Here is a 20,366-nt window from a genome sequence, read left to right as displayed (position 1 = left end):
TTGGTAGATGAATCAAACTAATCGCTCTACCTACCTATGTAATGCACATTCGCCAATGTGGACAAATTTTAAAATTATACCTACCTTGTATAAATTAACCAAGTTGAATTTAAGAGTTAGATTCTATTTTATGATACTGTATTCGTTTTGTAATCGCTTGATCAATTTATATTCTGAGGTTTTTCATTAATTTTAAATAGTTATTTTTAATAGATTTTCAGAATTAAAGTAATAAAACCATATTATTTTTAATATTCATTTAATACATTAAGTACACTTGGTCATTACAAAGTTCATGGTATTAAAAAAGTACCTAAATATTTACTATTCTAAATTTATATTATATTCATTGATTTAGGCGAGTTCTTAACAACATTAATAGGAAAAGATTCGATACAATGATATGTACTCCCTTCTTGTTAATTGACGTACTGCAAGCTTAAAATGGTACTAAACTTACATAAACCCATCAGTTTTTTTAAGTAATTTACCTTAATTTATTTACAAAAGATGACATTGGAGATCAGTTGATGTCATTTGAAAAATGCATACAAGTACGGCACATAAGAATAAGTATGATAAGTAATAGTATACTAAGTAAGTTTAAGTATTAGTATACTATTGCATATTAAGTATTGTATTGATATTATTAAGAGTAAAAGTCCGTCCATATTTGATGAATGCGTCGTTAATGTCAATCGCAAATTACTAGCGCAATTCGCGCACAGTTAACGAGCATTCGCGGCGTGTTAGCCAGATGTGGACACACCTTATTAATAGTATTGAATATGATATGAAAATAGGCGCCAGTCGGCCAGTTGCGAATAACCTGCCCGTGCTACAGTACAATACAAAATACAATGGTACGAAACGGTTTTTTGTCATCGAGTCGTTGACACGTTCACGCCATCATAAGTGTCGACACATAGCAAACATGGGTGATAATGCTAGTCTTGAAAATGTATTGTATACTTGACGTTTATTCTGTTCTGAAAGATAGCCCTGTTTTAAAGGCTCCCTAAGTTCCTTACTTGAAGGGGTACTATTTCAGAATTCTGAAGCCCCATTTAGACAGTTCAATAACTTGCAGGTGATTTTCGTTACATTGCTGTATTTATTTGGTCGGTCGACTGAATTCATGGTAGTTAGCAGTGTATCGAATATTGCATGCAAGTTCTTGAATTGTCTAGATGGAGCTACAATATTCGTAGTTCTTCTACAGCCCCCTCCACACTCGTGTCGCGATTCGCGCAGTAGTGTGGAGGGGGCTTATCGCGCGACGTATGTAACGTTGTCTATGGTCCATACTCGTAGCTGTGTTGTGAGTTTATGGTCCTTTGTTCAGTCCTTGGGGGTACGCGTAAAACGCGGCTGTGGGGCAATCGCAGGAGCCACGCGGTCCAGGCACCCCTCGAGGACCCATAGCCCCTGTAAAACAATTTAGAATATTGGTGTTATTTGTTAATATCATCAGCAAGTCAATAGAAAAACAAACAACAACCGTGTTAGGATTCAAGCAGAGCTCTTTTAATTTTATAGTAGTTATCAAAGAGTTATTAGTAGTATAAGAGGTATAAATATAAGAAAAAAATCATGACTCTAATTCGACAGCTGAAGTGATGCCGCTGTACGACCCCGTACTATATATACTACCTATAGATTGTCAAAAGCTGACGTTTGTCAATTTAGTTACCACAAAATATATTATAAAGCGGGTACAGTGCCATCTTTATCAGCTTCTAAACTCGGCTGCATTTTTTTTTCTTAGGCGTTACTCATCTTAAACAGTCAATGAATCTTTTCTTCCTAGTATTTACCCTGTAAAAGCCAACTACATACCTTCTCTTCCGGACTCTCCTCTGTCTCCTGTTCTTCCAGCGAGACCAGGTGGGCCAATAGGACCTGAATAAATAAAAACTTGGTCAATAAGGCGGTTCCCTGAGCCAGAAGGCGAAAAATCTCCTTCTATGATCATGTTTTTCTAAGAGGCGTTGATATTCGTAGACGTGAAAAAAATATATGTAGTTCTTGACTATATTATCTTTAATCACATAGCTTCCGATACACAAATTATGACACTTCGCTCGATACAATTAATTACCAAAGTAACCTCTAACTCGGACTTTTAATCTAACTTTACTCGGTTATTTATTATGTCTATAAACAAAAAAAGAAGATAAAACAATCTTAACTTAAATAGTAATTTCATAGCTTTCGAATTTCGATATTGTAAGGGAACGTTTTTAAAATAAATAAAAATCGACATAATTCGATCAAAATTGACACTTGGCGCGCATGATCTTTCCCGCTCTTTCTTGCAAAATGTGACAGTGACAGCGGCAAACCGATGGAACGGCCTTCTTCTCTCCGACGAGATATCGGACAAGCTAAATTATAATTCTATTCTGAACGTAGAACTTCCAGAAAACCTATCCAAGTGACAGTCGGTTATAGTAAAATAAAAAACTAAATAATTAACCTAAACAATCCCTCTAGGGGTGCCCTAGCCTGACGAACCCCGTCTCTGTAGTTTGGCCGGGGACTGTCTCATTTCAAACATATATAGAGAGAATCATACTGTCTTACGCTACTACTAGCACCCAAAGAAGGGATGAGTAAAGTTCTTGTTCTTCTTATTTACTGACGAATTGGATTTGCCAAACTATAACTACGTCGCCGGCAATCTGTTGTGTCCCGGCCTCTGTAGTAATGTCTGTAGGAAAAAACAAAACACAAACAACCTTCGATCCCCCCTAGGGCCCTCTTGGCCTGGTAAAAGCTACCCTCCACCCCTTCTCGCCTTTGTCGCGAGGCCTGGCTTCGCCCAGTCCCTAGATCACTGAGGGCAATTCTTTAAAAAAAGGAGTAAACAAAACACAACCGACCTGCGATTCCTCTCGGGCCCTCCTGACCTGGTAGACCACGTCCCTCAGGCCCTCTCTCTCCTTTGTCGCCCTTGTCACCACGGGGCCCGGCCTCACCCGGCCTGCCGGGGTCACCGATCGCACCGGGGTATCCGCGAGGCCCGGTCTCTCCAGGTGAACCTCTGGTGCCTGTGAAAAGAATTCACATTTTTTGATTTGCATTAATTATTTTTATATGATTTTGACCCATGTTCTTTCACTGATATGCGTTAAAATTATAAATAATAAACAAAACCGTCAACGCCCTCTATACGAGAGTAGGCCAAAGCTAGTGGCGCCATCTGATCGAGAATCAAATTTTCTTGATTTTCAAGGCACGTTTTTTCCTTAGACTGTATCCATCTATTACGGAGTTATATCTATCTTTTACCTACTTTATGTAGATCGGCATTTCTATTTAAAGTTATACCCCCATTTTGGGGACATATTTTTTCTAATAAAAAAATCTAAATCTAAAATCTAAGTTGGGGTACAACTTAAAATATATAGAAATGCCCCGATGTGAGCGTAGGTACCTGGAAAGATGCATTTAAAAATGGTTTATTTCTACCTACTTCCCTGATAAATTCAGTGGCGTAACTAGGGGGGGGGGGCAGAGGGGGCAAATGCCCCGGGCGCCATCCAAGGGGGGGGCGCCAAAATGGGCAAAAGGCAGCAGCGGGGAAACTTTTGTCAGTCGTCAGGGGGCGAGAATTTGGTGACTGCCCCGGGCGCCATATCCTCTAGCTATACCCTTTATGTGGCATAGTTTACACAAGAGCACAAAACGTTTCAGTGTAATCCGAAGCCATTCGTAAACCTAACCTGCGATAAAGGTATCGGAGATGATAATAATAATGACTATGATAAGGGTAGTGGTAACTTACCAGGTGCACCAGCAATTCCAGGTTTTCCAGGTAGTCCCCTCTTACCCACCCCCGGAGGTCCAGGGGGACCTGCTAGCCCTTGCGTCCATTCCTTAAGACGATCTGAAATAATAAATGCATATTTTTCTGACGATACTTAGTGGCAAATGCTTGTATTTTTATTTTTATTTAATTTTGGATTTATTTTATTTATATTTATAATCAATAGTAGAAATTGGAAAATTATACTGTGCCTTAAACTGTTTTTTGACAAGTTTTCACAGATAATAAAATATGACATTGATGCATCAAGGCGGTTTGTTTACAGAAGGTCTACCGGGAGACGTGAAAATCGTAATTTCGTTATCTGCCTCTTTATCGATCGAAAAGAGTTAGATAACGAAATTTCGATTTTCTTGTTTCGTGGTAGACCCTCCAATTGTGGTAGTGTAGTGGCGCCCCCTACGCAGAGTTTCGCGTAATATTCCCTATTCACATACCTCTTATAAGGTCTTCACAAATATTTCTTACTTCACTTTCAGATATTGTCGGTGCCTAAAAAAAAAGAACAAAATTCATTTTAGTTTCTACTTATTTAGTTTACTTGAGCCCTATCCAGATTTTAATTTCTCCATATTCAGATTTATATTTCATAGTTTCGAGTTGTTTAATTACTTGCGATATGAAACTGTGTGGTGCCGGAATTCCAGGTGGCCCTCTCTGTCCTGGGGTACCCGGTGTGCCATCTATTCCTGGAGTGCCTGGTACACCTGGCAGGCCTTGTTCACCTTTCTGTAAAACGCAGTTTTCTTTCTTATTACTTGGTCAATGGTCAATCTGAAATAAAAGTTCTAAATGTATTAAACAAAAAACTGCGTTTATAATTGAGCGGCGTAGTTCTGAAGCTTTTATCAATACAACTACGAAATTGAAGCGAGAAGTTAACGTTCTCTTTGAGATCAGATCTAAAAGCACCTTTAGAAAAGCACTAATAATTTCGAATCGTCTTAAAGAATGGACGGTAGCGAGTTCCATCCTGTAGCAGTCCCTGAACTTGACCTTACCAGTGGCTCCTCAGGTTCAGGTGGTCCAAATACGGTGGTACCCTGGGCAGTGTTGGAGCCTGATGGGCCTACCTAGTAAACATCCAGGGCAGCGCAAGAGCCCCCTGTTCATTGGCGCGGAATGTAAATGTCAAGCTTAAGTTTCTAATTTACGCCACAAGATGGCAGCACCTGCTTTAAGTGATGTCTCAATATGCCGATTTAGATCTCAAGATGGCAGATCTTCCAACGCGCACGGTTTCTTTTCAAGAGATATAAGACTGTACCTGAGTTCCTTTTTGTAGTACTTAGTTTCTGGTCCTTACCTGACCAGAGGTTCCTGGTGGTCCAGGTGGTCCAGGAACAGTGGTACCCAGGGCAGCGTTGGAACCCGGTGGGCCTGGTAGGCCTGGCAGGCCGCGGAGGCCTTCTCGACCCTGGTAACATTAAACATTTGACTTAAGCTCTGAGATAAGACAAAATTGTAACACAGATTATTTGTGCCATTCTCAACCAAAAGGGTACTTATTGTCGGACTCGGTTGTCAATAAGGCGCTATTTCCATATAGTTTCAATTTGAAATCAACCTTATCGACAAGCGACAATGTGGTAAGTTTTGGTTGAAAACGTCACATTTATCCAGGAATTACACGAGACACTTAGACAGTTTTGCGTAACAAAAAAATATGTTATAAATATATTTTCAAAACTTAAAAGGAGGAGGTTGCCAATTCCGTTGTTGTTTTTTTCCTTTTCGTATTTCTTTAATGTATGGTAGAACATAACATTACACAAAACATTCTGAGTAGCCCCTAAGAACCTATCTACGAGTACATAACACTCTGAGAGACGATGAAGATTTTAAGTTTTTTTACGTAATATTTTAGTACCTGTGCTCCATCTTGACCTCGTTCACCACGAGGCCCGCTAGGCCCCGGGGGGCCTATCGCACCTGGGGGTCCCGGAACACCTGCAGGGCCCTGTGGCCCTTGTGAACCCTGAAATAAAGATAAATCATAATCGTAGGCGTGGCGAGAGGATATGCTCAGGGTGCGTAGACAAGGTGGCAATCGTTCACGCTCCTTAGCGTAGCGTAGTTATCGTTATCGCTCTCTATCACTCTTCTATATTAGTGCGACAGAGACAGTTGCGCAGATCTGACAAGGCGAGCGTAGGCGTAGAGGGCGACGACTAAATAGTAGAGGAGCGCTGAGTAGAGTAGTCGGGTCGGCCCGTCGAAGCTAACTTCGCATCGACTTGAATAGAACAAAGTGAGGGAGTGTCAGTATAAACGTCATATTATCATAGAAGTTTGACATTAATGATGATGTTGCGTTGCCACACTTTGTCATAGCAAAGGCCATGCAGTTAGTTTGGTCCGACTCTAGCTATAGCGAAAACCAAAGACAATCAATACTAACTATCTACCCATATCCATACTAATATTATAAATGCAAAAGTGCGTCTGTCTGTCTGTCTGACTGTTGCCTCTTCACGCTTAAACCGCTGAACCGATTTAGTTGAAATTTGGTATAGAGATAGTTTGAGCCCCGGGGAAGGACATAGGGTAGTTTTTATGTCGGAAGTCATCCCTAAAGAGGGTGAAAAGGGGCGTGGAATGTGGAAATGAGAAAATTAATGAATTGCCTGTTAATTGGTGTAAGCAATTTAACTTATTTCCATTAGATTTTATCCAAGCGTTATACCTACTCTAACTGCTGGAACTAATTTCACGCAGACGAAGTCGTGGTCAGAAGCTAGTAATTAATAACACCAAATTTACTAATTTTAACCAGTATTTTCTCGTCTCTATTATTATATTAACTAAATTCAAATTCAAATTCAAATTCAAATTCAAATGTTTTATTCATGATAAACTTAAAACTAAAATTACATACAAAAGTATACTAAAGCTATAGAAACTTATAAAATAGGTAGGAGTTGAAGTTTACTGAACTATGAGAAAAATTGTATAGAAATGCAAAAAAATAAATAGAATTACAAAAGCGTATATTCAGAACACTGTACCGTAGCACCATTTGCCCCGGGGGCGCCGGCGGGTCCTGGGCTCCCGTCCTGACCTCGTCTACCGGGGACTCCTCTATCACCTTTAGCACCTGTAAATAATCAATAGGTACATTTATATAAATAATATAAATGGTTTACTGATGTTTCGGCGAGAATTACTTGACAAACTTTCAGTTCCCAAACTATTTATCCCATATTTTTAGTTGGGCGAAATTTCATTTCGCAAATTTACATAAACCTAGGTTGGATTATGTAAATTAATAACCTAACCTAACCTAACCCAACCTAGTACGTCATTTTCATTTCGCAGGTATGGGGTTGGGAAATGAAATGGTTGCGAAGTAAGGGTATGCCAACGATTGGTTTGCCAAATGAAACTTTGGCGAAAAGTTGATTGCCAAGGAAAATTTGTCGAAATAAATTTCGCCAAAAAAGAAGTACACCATTATAAATAATTACACTTTAATTTGAATAAACACACCAGCACACTATATACGAGGACACTTATCCCGATATATTTTATTTTGTTTTGTAGCTAGTCTGTCCCGCTTAAATATTATTTTTTGCGAAAATTAAAAAACAAATATTTTGTTGATCGTGTTCATAATATTTTTAATTTAAACTGTATCGAGCTTTACTTTCATGACCTTTTTAAAAATTTGTAGAGCGACGATTAAACAAAACGCATTTTTTGGACTTTCGAAATTATTATATCCAACATTATTAACTCGAGCAAAAAAATGGTTTTAGAGATTTCAGATTATTCTTTACAGGTACTTAGATGGCCTTAGGATCACCATCATTCTATGTATACTATAAAATATCCTAATACCTTGCAGTATTGAAGCGTTGATATTCGCAGCGGTACCTGGAGGACCAGAGAGCCCTGGGAACCCACGTGGCCCCTCTGGCCCCGGCGGGCCTCGTTTACCCTGTAACAAGCATATAGTAGAATGTTAACCAAGGTATGAAAGGCACTTATTCCTGCTGAGGTATTTTCGCCAATAGTCCGAGGCTGAAATGATGCCTTTCACCCGAGTTAAACACTCTACTTTTCATTTCGAATACGAGGAAAGTAAAATGCATGTGTTTTTTCAAAAACATGACTAAGTATACATTTTACAGTATTTCTTGAGGGTACTTTCAATTAACAATTTAGGCAAAAGTATCGTTATTTAAGGAATTTGGAGTCAAATATCAGAATGGTAAAAAAATTAAAAAAATCGTACTTCGAACGTAAAATGCTCTAGTGCAGACACGTATCATTTTCTGCACACCTTTTAGAACACCAATGACCCTCTTTCAGAGCATGGGAAATGAAAATAATATATGTTATGTTATTGTAAGAGAGATCCCACACTAGCGTCAATTGAGCGTCGGCGTCTAGACAATGGCGTCGCTGCGCAGGTGCGCCAACGTTGCGTCGAGCAGCAGCCATAGAATTGATTAGACGCCGACGCTCGGGAGACTGTGGGGTGGCCCTAAAGACTATATCGCGCTCACTCATCTAATTGATCTCTTGATTTTTTATGCCGTCGCGGACGCGTCATAAAAAAACCTTGATTGTTTAATCTTGATTGTTTGAGCAGAGTTTACTGCTCTATTGTGAGACCAAAGACTATATACAGATACGTAACATTGTTACCTATATCTTGGATAAATTAAGCTAATTGTCTGAAAAGGACTAAGTGACCCCACACTAGCGTCACTCGAGCGTCGTCGTCTAGTCAACTCTATGGCAGCTGTTCGACGCACCGTTGGCGCAACTGCGCAGCTACACCATTTTCCATAGCGCTGACTAGACGCCGACGCTTAAAAGACGCTAGTGTGGGGTGGCCCTAAATAAACACGTGTAAAGGTATCTAATTATAGAATTAATAAAGTATATATGTATACTATTTGTTAAACATAGCCGTGTCTAAAATTCGCTATGGACATAACATGAAGATGGCAATAAGAAACTATTAACTTTTAACTTACATCTCTGCCCGGTTCCCCTGGAAGACCGCCTAGGCCCGTGAGGCCTGCTTCACCCGGCTCACCTAAAATAAGGTTAATTAGAATATATTTTTCATGATTTTCAGGAATAACAGATTAAGGCACTGATTAAAGATATTGTTATTCTAATTCAGATCGCTAGCGACAGCAGCACGTTTCGCCCTCAAAATTTTAACCGTAATGATGTTTAAAGACTTTAAAGAGCTTAAATAGTGAATAGCTAGTATTGAGCTAGGTACCCACTTCAAATATCTTCTAGATATATTTATAAATCAAACGCTAAAATCCTTGCATGGTAGATTACCTTTCTGTCCCGTGTCTCCTCTTTCTCCTCTTTGACCCGACTTTCCCGGTTTTCCTGGTGGGCCAGCCACGCCTACGCTTCCCTGAAAACATTCAGGTTGTCAATATACATACATATTTGAATTTGGAATATTTTATATTATTCCTCTTTCAATCCTTAGAATAAAGAAGGGATCAAGTCTTTCTTTCATTTTGTTACTACATTTCATAGATGGTGTGACGGTAACAGAATGGACAGTACGAAAAATGTATTGAAATTTTTAGACACTGTTTTCACATGTCCAAATAAAAGAATGGTTCGTTAAAAAACTTGTTTAACCTTTTCACCGCGACGACTATTGGATATAACAGACAATAGTAAACTTTATTAAAATGTATTAAGGTTTATTTTATACTCGTATTGTATAACCAATGTCGGCTATGGCTGGTTGTAGAGTCAACAATCCTTGCCCTTAGCGACAGCATACCTATTCGGACTTACGGTTGTTACTTCCCCCGGCGGTCCCCGCTCGCCCCTCTCGCCTCGAGGCCCCGGGGACCCAGGGGGACCCATAGGCCCCTCAATGCCACGTACACCCTGTGAACATATTTCAACACAATTCAAATACTTTTTATTGCTCAGTTTGTACACCTCAATAAAAGAAAACACCAACAAAAGTAGGTAAACATGAGGCGGTCTTATCGCATATTTCTTGCATGTAAAAGGGACGCATAAAGCTCCCTCACCCTATTTAGAATAAAAATATACATTAATTTGATTAAGTATAGTACCTATTCAACTGAAATATTGTAAATTCGTGTGCGGTATAAAAAAGCTTTTAGTACTTACGGGTAAGCCTGTAACGCCCCTGATTCCCGGTTCTCCCGGTGGCCCAGCTGGACCTATTGGACCCTGAAAATATATGAAAATATGTGGATTTCCAGCAAAATGGGTCCTTATGCTTCATCTGCAATAAGTGACAATGGTTTCCGTTATGTACTAAAACGCCACAAATTAAAGAAAACTTTTTCCATACATTTACTATGGAGAAAAAGTGAAATTTTATTCACATTTTTTTTATCTCGCCCATGAGGACTCATGGTAGTGACACATTAATGTCTTCATACAGTACTATGGTCCTTAAACGTAGATAGTAGAGAATAGAAAGTAATTTAATTTGTTCTTAGAGTAAAGTCATATTTACGGGTTACCGGGTCTATGGAAATTTTGTTGTTAGGATATAAATTTTTCCATTGGAATTTCAGATGGTAACGTCCTCATTGCACTCGAAGCATAAGGACCCTTCTGTGATGGAAAGCCACATACTATTAGCTTTAGTCATAAAAATCACAAAAATGGCAAGTTAAATAGCTGAATTAGAAAATATTTTATATTGTGCACCATAAAGTAAAGACTTACAGAAAATAAACAACTAACTACTTACATATATTAAAGATTATATCTAGGTAGGTATTAACAACATAACTTTTTAGCTAACAAGCGATCTCCAATAAGGAAAAAAAATCAACTCACCGGCGGGCAGGATTGGTTACAGGTATTGAGAGCAGGAAATTCTATCCTGTCAGCTCCGGCTTCATACTGAAAGAATCGCTACATAATGTCCAATTAATATTAGTTAACTTAACCCGTGGAGCGCCCTAATATCACACGTGTGATACTGGGCCGTTCCACAGGTTAAATAATATATGAAAATATGTGCCGACTAGCTGATTCCCGCGACTTTGTACGCGTGTATTTTATACTATGTTGCTTGTGTGTAATCATTCAACTTACAAAATTAATAAACACATACTCACAGGAGAAGCGGTGGACATTATGGGTGCAGGTTCATCCTGTTGAAAATTTAAATTTATTTCACAAAATTTATAAATTGCAGGCATCTTTCTCTTTTACTCCAATTAAGGCGTAATTAGAGTGACAGAGAAAGTTGCCTGCAATTTGCGAACTTCGGTGTTCGCGGTAGCCCCTCAGTTGTACTTGACGAGTAGGTAGTTACTCCTCAAATCACAGCGAGAGAGAACGTAACCTGTATACACACAATACGTCAGTATTACCTAAAAAAGGGGTTGATTACATCTTACATCCTTTTTCAGGATACGCTGCTGGGAGAGTATATGCTGTTTCCCTTATATCACATCCAGCGGGATATTAGAAAGTATCCAGCTAAAGGATAGACGTAGGTAATTATATTTGTAGGTACAACCTACCTACCACTACAAGGGCTACGAGCGAGATGTATTAAATATTGTTAAATCATGTAATCTTTTTAAAACTCCAAATGTGGCTAGATAATGTGAAATTTAAATTAAAAACTACTTTTCCTCGAATAGAACAAGTTGGTTGAAAACTTACAATTTCTTCGCAGCTGTCTTTGACCAGTTTATACCGGCTGCAGTACATTGACAACCACTGGAGATCTACCTGAAAATACACGTAGAAAATGAATTAATATACAGAAATGTATTTGTAGTAGTAGTAGTAATAACTTTATTGTACAGAACACTGGTTTACATAACATTTACAGAAATAGATCTATATAGGTACCCTAAGTAATATGCGGATCTCGGCCTGTACGATCCCTCGGCGGTCCGACGATCCAGCGTAGCGATGTAGGATCCCGACTGGACGGGCCTTAATATTTTATTTTAAATCCACGAGTAGTCAAATTATATGAGTATAACCCATTGCCACTCCACGACTTGATATGTTATAAACGGGTCGCTTACGTGCAATCTGTTGACTTGGCGTTGATGACGCTATTGACGGGGGCGATAAGGTTAATAGTTATCGAGAAATTTGAATCGGTTTTTTAAGTAAGTTGTAAAATGCTATTAAACTAATGGTATAAATACTAACTGCAGCCGGGGTGCCATTTTCGTGCGCCATGATTGACAGTGTGGTGGCATTCCTCAAGTTGTGGCTCGTGATGTTTTGTGGCACCAGCTGAAAACAACAGTTAGAATGGGATAAGTCACACATGCACTAAGTGAATGAATTGTATATAATAATTATTGAATTTAAAAAATTAAAAACCCCCTACGACATATGCCAAAGAATCCATTTAATGCCAAAAATGGCTTACATCATTTTGAAAAAGAGCTGATACTCTTCAAACAGCTGGATAGATGTCTAGCAAACAAAGTAAAGAAGCACCGCAAGGAAATCGCTTTCTCGGAAATCGGTCCATCCGTTGGAGGGCGACGATGCCACAAACAGACAGACAGACAGACATTGGTGTCAAACATTCAAATATATAACACCCCTCTTTGCGTCGCGCGGGGTTTCGGGGATTCAAAAACTATACCCATAAGATACGAGTAGCGAGTAGTTCATGATCAAAGCAGACTCAACACCACCTACCTGGTCTGTTTATGACCAAGAACGTAACGTCACTTTTGAAGTTTTGAATCATCTGCCACTACACAAGCCTTCTAGAGCTTACCGTGGGGCTTAGTCAATTTGTGTAAAAATGTCCTATAATATTTATTATATTTATTTATTTATCTGCTAGATAAATAATAAAAGAACGTGCACTTCTATTTGGTTTCGATATATTCCAAATTATCCTTAAAAAGCTGTTGTGTGTGTGTGTGTGTGTGAGTCAGAGGATTAAATTACTATTCCTTCAACTACACAAAACATACCTCCTCACAATCAACGGCTACATGGACCGTATCATTGGTGACAGCTACGTGCAGCTTATGCCATCCTGGTCTGAACAACTAAAACAAAACACAAATATGTTAGGGACTACGACAATCTAAAAATACAAAAGTGTTGGAAGTTCATTAATGGACAAAAACCACTCGAAACCTGTATTCAAAGTCCAAGAATGTTTCCACAATACTCTAATCGTTCAGAATTTTATATAGCTCCTCCTTCCTAGCTTACTTTCGCTAGCTCAGCTAACATTTCAGTGCGAAGCCGCGCAAAGCTTAAGAGAATTATTAAAGACTCTTCACTGGCATTGAATTGCATTTTTTTTAATAAACCATGATTTTTCAATACTTGATGTCACCTTCCCGCGATTATTTGCGGCCATGTCTTTCAGTGAGAGGGAGGAAAAGCTAGAACTGAATATTCTTCTAGGCACATGTGACCGGGCGACTAGGTATCTGGAGCTGGAGTTTCAATTGGCCACTACGCTGGTCTGCTCTGAAACTGTCTACAATCGGACCATGATTTTTAATGCCATTTGATTGAATTAATTTACATTACCTTCTCACAATCAAAGATCAGTCTAGTTCCTTCTACAAGCACAGCTAACTTCTCAATACGAGGCAGTAAAGTCAGCGAGAACTGTAGACTTTTCGCCGCTCGTACAACCATCCATGGCTTGTTTTGGCTTCGGGCGTTGAAGGTGGCTACCACGCTGAACTGCTCAGGGAGGCCGGATGGGAAGACATTTCTGGAAAGATATTCATATAAGTATATTTTATTTTTGAATAGAACACTGTACTCAAGAGAAGCCAGGAAATAGATAGGAACAAAGAAAACTTGCGACGGATATATAGATATCACTAGCTACTCGTATTTTACACTAACATTAGGTGTATTGCTATGGTGTGCAGGGTAATTAAGTATGTACAATTGAAAATAAATGAAAATTTGAGATGTTTTCATAATTTTTTTATATCAAGTCAACTTTTAAGGTTTTGATTACAGTGCGGCTACCACCAGTTTGGCTCTGACATAAACGCTTTTGAGAACGTAACTTACTTTTTATGCATCTCGCTCGTACTCGCATTTAAGTGCGAGCGAGATGTTTAGAAAGTAAATTACGTAGACGTTAGCGTATATGTCAGTTTTGACGCAGTCAGTGACTCATGGTACGGGTACCGTTTGCCCTCGCAAATATAGTTTAGTCTAAGTAGTTTCTGTGTGATTTTTTATGACATAAATTGCAAGCGGCATTTAACAATTCAATAAAAATCCCTCTTATTTAATGCCCCCAAAGAAGTACCTAGTCTCAAGCTCCTTATTAATTTATTATTCTCTGATACATGAGAAAACACATACCCACCTTAAAGGTACAGTCAAATTAGCCCCATCGCTGAGCCTATAGGCCCTCTGCATATCCTGGGACCCTCGGACCTGAGTCACTCCTGTGGTATTGGGCCCATCCAGCTGATATACGGCTATAAGATCTATGCCTTGAAGGTCTACGTCTCCAGGTCTTGGAGACGAGCAGCGGAGGGGAAGGTAGATGGGGTATGGGGCTTGGGTTGTGAAATTCTCTGAAATGAATTACAAAAAAATTAAGTACATTTTTATGCAAGTGTGCAAGGTGTACTTGTGATTAATTTTTGCAATGTATTACTTTTTATATGTTTTGGGTTGATAGGAAAAATTCGTATCAATAGCGTACGTAATACCTATTAATTTAATTTAATTTCAATTACGTTTGTATCAAGACCAACTGAAATCATTATTGTTAGTACAAATAAAGCATAAAATATATATTACCTCTATTTACGTAACCAACATTACTGTCGGCCGTGACGAATTGTATAAATTGTAATGATATTTTCATACCTGTCTGGCCGTAGCAAGCTGAACGAAATGTAAAAAGTAATAAAGCGGCACACCTGAAAAGAAAAACAATATTTCAACGGACCGCTTAGAATTTAGGTAAATGTAAGTAACTATGTATGACTATACATAATTTTAGAATCGAACCACGCTAAGTTTTTATGCCAAGTGCTATGTCGAGTATGGAGCTTATTGGGATATGTATGCTACTGCTGCCAAGTTTGCGCAAAGTGACCGTCGTCGGAATCTATTAGTGCTCTCCAAGAACTAACAAAGTATAATACCTAAACAAATTTTAATCACAACAGCTACCTTTTACTAAAAAACCGTACAAGTGCGAGTCGGACTCGCCCACCGAGGGTTCCGTACAAATATTTTTTTTTGTATTTGTTGTTATAGCGGCAGCAGAAATACAATCATCTGTGATAATTTTAACTGTTTAATAGCTATCACGGTTCATGAGATACAGCCTGCTGACAGAAAGTCGCACAGTGGAGTCTTAGTAATAGGGTCCCGTTTTTACCCTTTGGGCATGGAACCCTTAAAATCGCCGCACGACTTCTTTTTCAACCTCGCGGTAAGCTATAACCTCCGCTAGATCGTCTTTGAAATAAAATTATCAAATAACCAGTCAACAACAGTACTTATGGTATGGTACGATATTAAACTCGTATATTAGCACCAATATGAGCTCTGATTCAATGATTGGCCAATCATTAATGGATGCGGCCTAGTTTGGGGACCTTGGTGTGGTTCGCCAATAATGATTAAAGCAACATGTGTTGAAGTGCAATTTTGTATGATACTTTTCACCTTAGGCGTTCGAAAAAGCATATTTTGCTGCGAGAAAGCTTGAGTTAACGTAAACAGGAATGGAGTAGTGATTAGGGATAAAGAGCGGGAATCACATTTACCTGATAATTTCTTAAAAAATACCCTAAACGTAAGATCATCACATCATCATCATCATTCAAAATCGTCACAAGTCAATTCCACCACCAACATATTGATACTCAAAATTTCCATCAAGTTACTTCGTTGTCACTCTTGTCGATAAAATGCAACTTTCTTATCAGTTTTTATAAATTAAAGAGATCCTCTACGAGCTAGTGTGGTGAAATATTATCTAGGCTTCACAGCCTTTGGATATGTCTACAGAAGAGACGTGAACCTCTTTGCTGTGTAAGCGTATGATAGCCCTTTCACACTTGATGACGATGTCTGATGTTGATGACCCTTTCACGCTTACCTACACACGGCGGTCTAAGGGGAACTGATTGTAAAAGTATTCCGGTGTAGGTCGGGGCAATTGTCAGTGAATTCAGTCAATCAGTGTAGTGATATTGTCAAACCTTGGCGGCGGCCCTTTGATTCATTTAGATGTTGTTGATACTCTTAAGTGGTGGGTTGAGATTGTTTGACAACCCTAATTAGGAAATATGTGCATGTTGTGGAGATAGTATAATTGGTGTATAAATATACAGGGTAAATATGCAATAGATGATTGAATGTAGGATCCTCCTACACTATCCAATATTTAGCCACGATGTTGAACACCGATGCCACCACCGACAACTTTATCAAGTACCTAATATTTTTGTATTTTTTTAAGTAGAAATTACGGATTCTAATTTAGCATCAGGACCCTCAGTTCACTTGGTCGAATTTATTTATAGTCTGCATTTTCTCAAATGACTTTCGTCCAAGACGGTAATCTGTTTAACAATTCCTTTTATGTGAGCGGTCGTCCATTGTGTGCCATTGAGTCTGATCGCGTGCTACGGCGCGTGCCATTGTCAGAGACAATAGTACACAATGGACGACCGCTCACAAAAAAGGAACAATGGCTTTTTCATTTCTCATGCTCTGAAAGCGGGTCATTGTTGTTCTAAAAGGTTTGCAGAAAATGATACGTGTCTGCACTAGAGCATTTTACGTTCGAAGTACTTTTTTTTTACGATAAGCAATTAAATTTTTCATTTCTCATGCTCTGAAAGAGGGTCATTGTTGTTCTAAAAGGTGTGCAGAATATGATACGTGTCTGCACTAGAGCATTTTACGCTCGAAATACGATTCTGTTAAATTTTTTACGATAAGCAATTGAAATTTGAGTTTAAATGGATTTGTTACACAATTTCCATTCTGATATTTGACTCCCCATTCCATAAATAACGATACAATTGTTAATTGAAAGTACCCTCAAGAAATACTATAAAAATGTATACTTAGTCATGTTTTTGAAAAAAACACATGCATTTTACTTTCCTCTTATTCGAAATGAAAAGTAGAGTCTTTAACTCAGGTGAAAGGCATCATTTCAGCTTCGGACTAGTAGCGCTCTCACTGCGTTCGAGCGCCATAATACCTCAGCAGGAACGAGTGCCTTTCATCCCTTGGTTAACAACCTACTATTGTTTAACAGATTACTTACCGTCTTAGACAAAAAAGTCATTTAAGAAGATGCAGACTATAACAATCCTTTTGATTGATCTAAATGGGGCTGATTACTTAGACCTATGCCTTTCAATGACGATAAATTACATTTTGGCAACCGTTATTGCAGTGACTTAAGTTCAAGGTGTTTGTTATGCGAAAACCAACCATATGAATAAATGGACTATATTTATATTGACCGGGATATAGACCGTGATTACCTTTTGTATTATTTGTGAGCTCCCGATATTTCGACGCAGTTACATGCATCATGTTCACGGGTGACTGAAGATAGCGGGTGGGGTGTCAAAGTTGTGTAGACAGCGCTCTGTCTACCCTCATTCTTGCGCGTCGGCTGCGTTCACTTTCAACGTTACCAACGGTCGCATTCACACTTGTTGGTCCGGTCGCGGTCTATATCCCGCTCAATATAAATCTAGTGAAACTTACCGTGAATCATTCAAAACTCTAAATGGACTATAATCAGATATATCGGACCGGCCAAGGTGCGCACAAATACCTATTTGAACACGCCTCTATCGTCAAGGCGTTATTTAGAATGCGTGTTCAGATAGTTTTGGGCACCTAGTCCGTTCCGATACATCTGATGATGACTGTACAGAATTCCAGACACTTGTTAATCAGCTACAAATATACGACCCAGTTATAGATTGATGTTTTTACGAGCGAGTTAATTTGTTATTTTAATTAATTATGATGTATCGCCGACAAGCAGGCGTTGTCTTAAATTGATGTCCAACCTTCGTGTGTGTCTGTGTGGTCTACTTTTCCAGATTGGTTATACACGACGTCCTTGGCCTCTAGAGTAACGAAAGCTGAACCCATCGGATAAAGTGTTTTGGTACATTTACATAGACTATGACCACGCTTACTTTGCACGAACTTGGCAGTAAAAATGCACACATCCCTGTAATGCTCATACATGGAACATATATGGAATTGCCACCAAAAACGTCAAATTCTAATTAAAATATGACGTCTGATGGTATGTACTTAGCACTTCCACACTTTGTCACTAAAAAGTCGGTGCAGAACTAAGAGTACTAAGACATTATGACTGAAAATATACATATAAGTAAATTATAGTGTTCGAAAAATATAGTGGGTACAGGATTGTATGAACAATTGAACGGATCTAGCAGAGTTGCAGGGCCCAGGGTGGAGACTGGAGACCTGTACCTACCCAGTAGTGGGACACTCACGCAAGCTTTCAAATTTTAATTGTAGTATGTGTTCTTACTTAAAAGTTAATTTATGTGATTTAAACTGAGCCTCCTTATAATAATAATAAATAATAATAAATCATTTATTTCAGACCGAGCTGATCCATAGTTTGTTAGTTACAGAGTATCTTAATAACTATGTTAGTGGCACAATACAAAAACAACAATAATTAAAATTTAACAATACAAATATAAAACTACATATATTTCCTACACGATATAGGAAAAAAATTATTATTTGGCAGGGGCAAGCAAGGCAGACAACCTGCTCTACTTGGCCCTGCCAATCGCCACTTCCACCCAGTAGCGAGTGAGAGGAGAGTCGAGACGCTCAGCCAACGCCCTCAGAAGGCCGTTGCTGCTGCCCCGCATACGACTTAGCAGTGATCCAACTCTTTTTCTCCTGACGGCGAAAAAGTCATCTGTACGCGCCTCAGCAAACATTCTGGATGCACTGCAATGTCTCGGCAGCCGCAACAACATTCTGAGGATGTTGTTGTATTGCACGCGAATTGCGTTGTAGGCTCTCTGTGTAAATTTCACCCACAGACTACACGTGTAGAACGTCTGACAGTAGGCCTTGAAAAGCGTCAGTTTGACTTCGTTACTACAGCGTGCGAATCTGCGGGCGATCATATTGCCCCGCACAGCCATCGCTCTCCTCTCCCTCTCCAGATCCGGGTCATCGCTCAGGTCACTGGTGAGCATATGACCAAGATATTTAACCCTCTCAACTACTTTTAGGGGTATCCCACCCAGCGTGATCTCAGGGACAGCTTCCCGGTTGTATTTACGGGCCTTGAACACTACCAGCTCGCTTTTGGTAGCGTTATACCTGAGACCACGCTGCGCAGCGTAACCCTCACATAGTGCCAGCAACTGCCTTATGGAGTTGACCGATGGCCCCAACAGCACCATATCGTCCGCGTAGCTAATGTTATTAAAACACTTATCGCCCATGTGACAACCGACACGCGTCCATCCTTGTGATTACTTACAATTGTAGTCATCAGAGAGTAGGTTCCTTTTAATAACAAAAAAACGTTTAAAAAAGTTTAAAGGTAAATGTTCAATGAAAAAGTGCAGTAAAAGTGCTTTTAAGACTTTAGCTGTAAGAGATCTCTTAAAGCGCAAGGCCCGCCTAAAAATAAGTTTTTTGACACCGCACAGCCTTGGCTTAAAATTCCTCAGACTCCGTACGCGAACTACGTGTTTTCTACCTATTTGTAAAGGTTTCGCAAAATCAACTCACCAGATTCCCCACATTTTCACAAAAAAAACAAAACGATCTTTACAACATTATCCGCTTATAGTCCGAGATCTGAACGCGTCCGGCTTTTCAATCGCGGCACGAGCACGAGCCCGCCTGGCTGCCGCAGTCGAGTGATATATCAATTAATTAGCGCCTGTTTTTAATGTGACGCGGTGACGTACGGGGCGGCTTCGTTGTACAAGACGTTTGACTGAAAGTAGTGCGAATCAAAGGAAATAATTGACCTGTACCTGTACCCGTACAACGACATATAAGCTAACGTCTACGTAATTTTTTTTTCTATACATCTCACTCGCACTAATGTCAGATGTCAGAAGGAGCGAGATGCATAGAAAGTAAGTTACGTTCATGCTAACGTTTATGTCAGTGCCAAACTGGTGGTAGCCGCACTTGGGACCTACCGCCATCCTACCGCCAGATTATCTAAATATCAAAGAAGATATATTATATCTTCTCTCTCTTCTTCTTCGTCGTTCCCTCATGACTGAGGATCGTGACCAAGAACTATATCCCTCCATTTAACGCGATCAAGGGCTATGTGGGCTGCCCTCTGCATGGAACCACATGCTTGTCTAATGGAATCCGACCATCTTGCCGGGGCTCTTCCTCTAGCGCGCTTGCCTTCAACTTGCCCCAGTATGATGTCACGTTCGAGGCTGTGGTGTGGCGATCGCATTATGTGCCCAAAGAATCTGAGAGCCCTCTCCTGGCAGATTGTTGAGAGTCGTTTGGTGATTTTTAG

At 39.4% G+C, this 20,366-nt stretch overlaps 1 protein-coding gene and 1 long non-coding RNA gene across 2 annotated transcripts in view; both read right to left on the bottom strand.

Moving 5' to 3' along the window:
- The window catches only part of LOC134751092 (uncharacterized), a 196,214-nt gene that overhangs the window by 154,594 nt on the left and 21,254 nt on the right, over positions 1 to 20,366 (bottom strand). The gene's annotated exons all lie outside the window — the stretch shown is intronic.
- Positions 283 to 19,269, bottom strand: LOC134751211 (collagen alpha-1(IX) chain-like). Its single transcript, XM_063686594.1, has 23 exons — positions 18,626 to 19,269; positions 14,678 to 14,730; positions 14,166 to 14,379; positions 13,361 to 13,550; positions 12,787 to 12,864; positions 11,999 to 12,085; positions 11,495 to 11,563; positions 10,939 to 10,974; positions 10,655 to 10,732; positions 9,971 to 10,033; positions 9,623 to 9,718; positions 9,143 to 9,224; positions 8,821 to 8,882; positions 7,673 to 7,772; positions 6,841 to 6,929; positions 5,703 to 5,810; positions 5,139 to 5,249; positions 4,445 to 4,561; positions 4,270 to 4,324; positions 3,791 to 3,892; positions 2,886 to 3,053; positions 1,840 to 1,902; positions 283 to 1,428 (listed from the first exon to the last, which is right to left on the bottom strand). The coding sequence occupies exons 1-23, from the start codon at positions 19,267 to 19,269 to the stop codon at positions 1,328 to 1,330; spliced, it is 2,766 nt and encodes a 921-aa protein (XP_063542664.1). The 3' UTR covers positions 283 to 1,327.

The sequence above is a fragment of the Cydia strobilella genome, chromosome 21 (assembly GCF_947568885.1).
Source record: "Cydia strobilella chromosome 21, ilCydStro3.1, whole genome shotgun sequence".
Lineage (NCBI taxonomy): Eukaryota > Metazoa > Arthropoda > Insecta > Lepidoptera > Tortricidae > Cydia > Cydia strobilella.
This window is presented reverse-complemented; position numbering and strand designations above follow the sequence as displayed.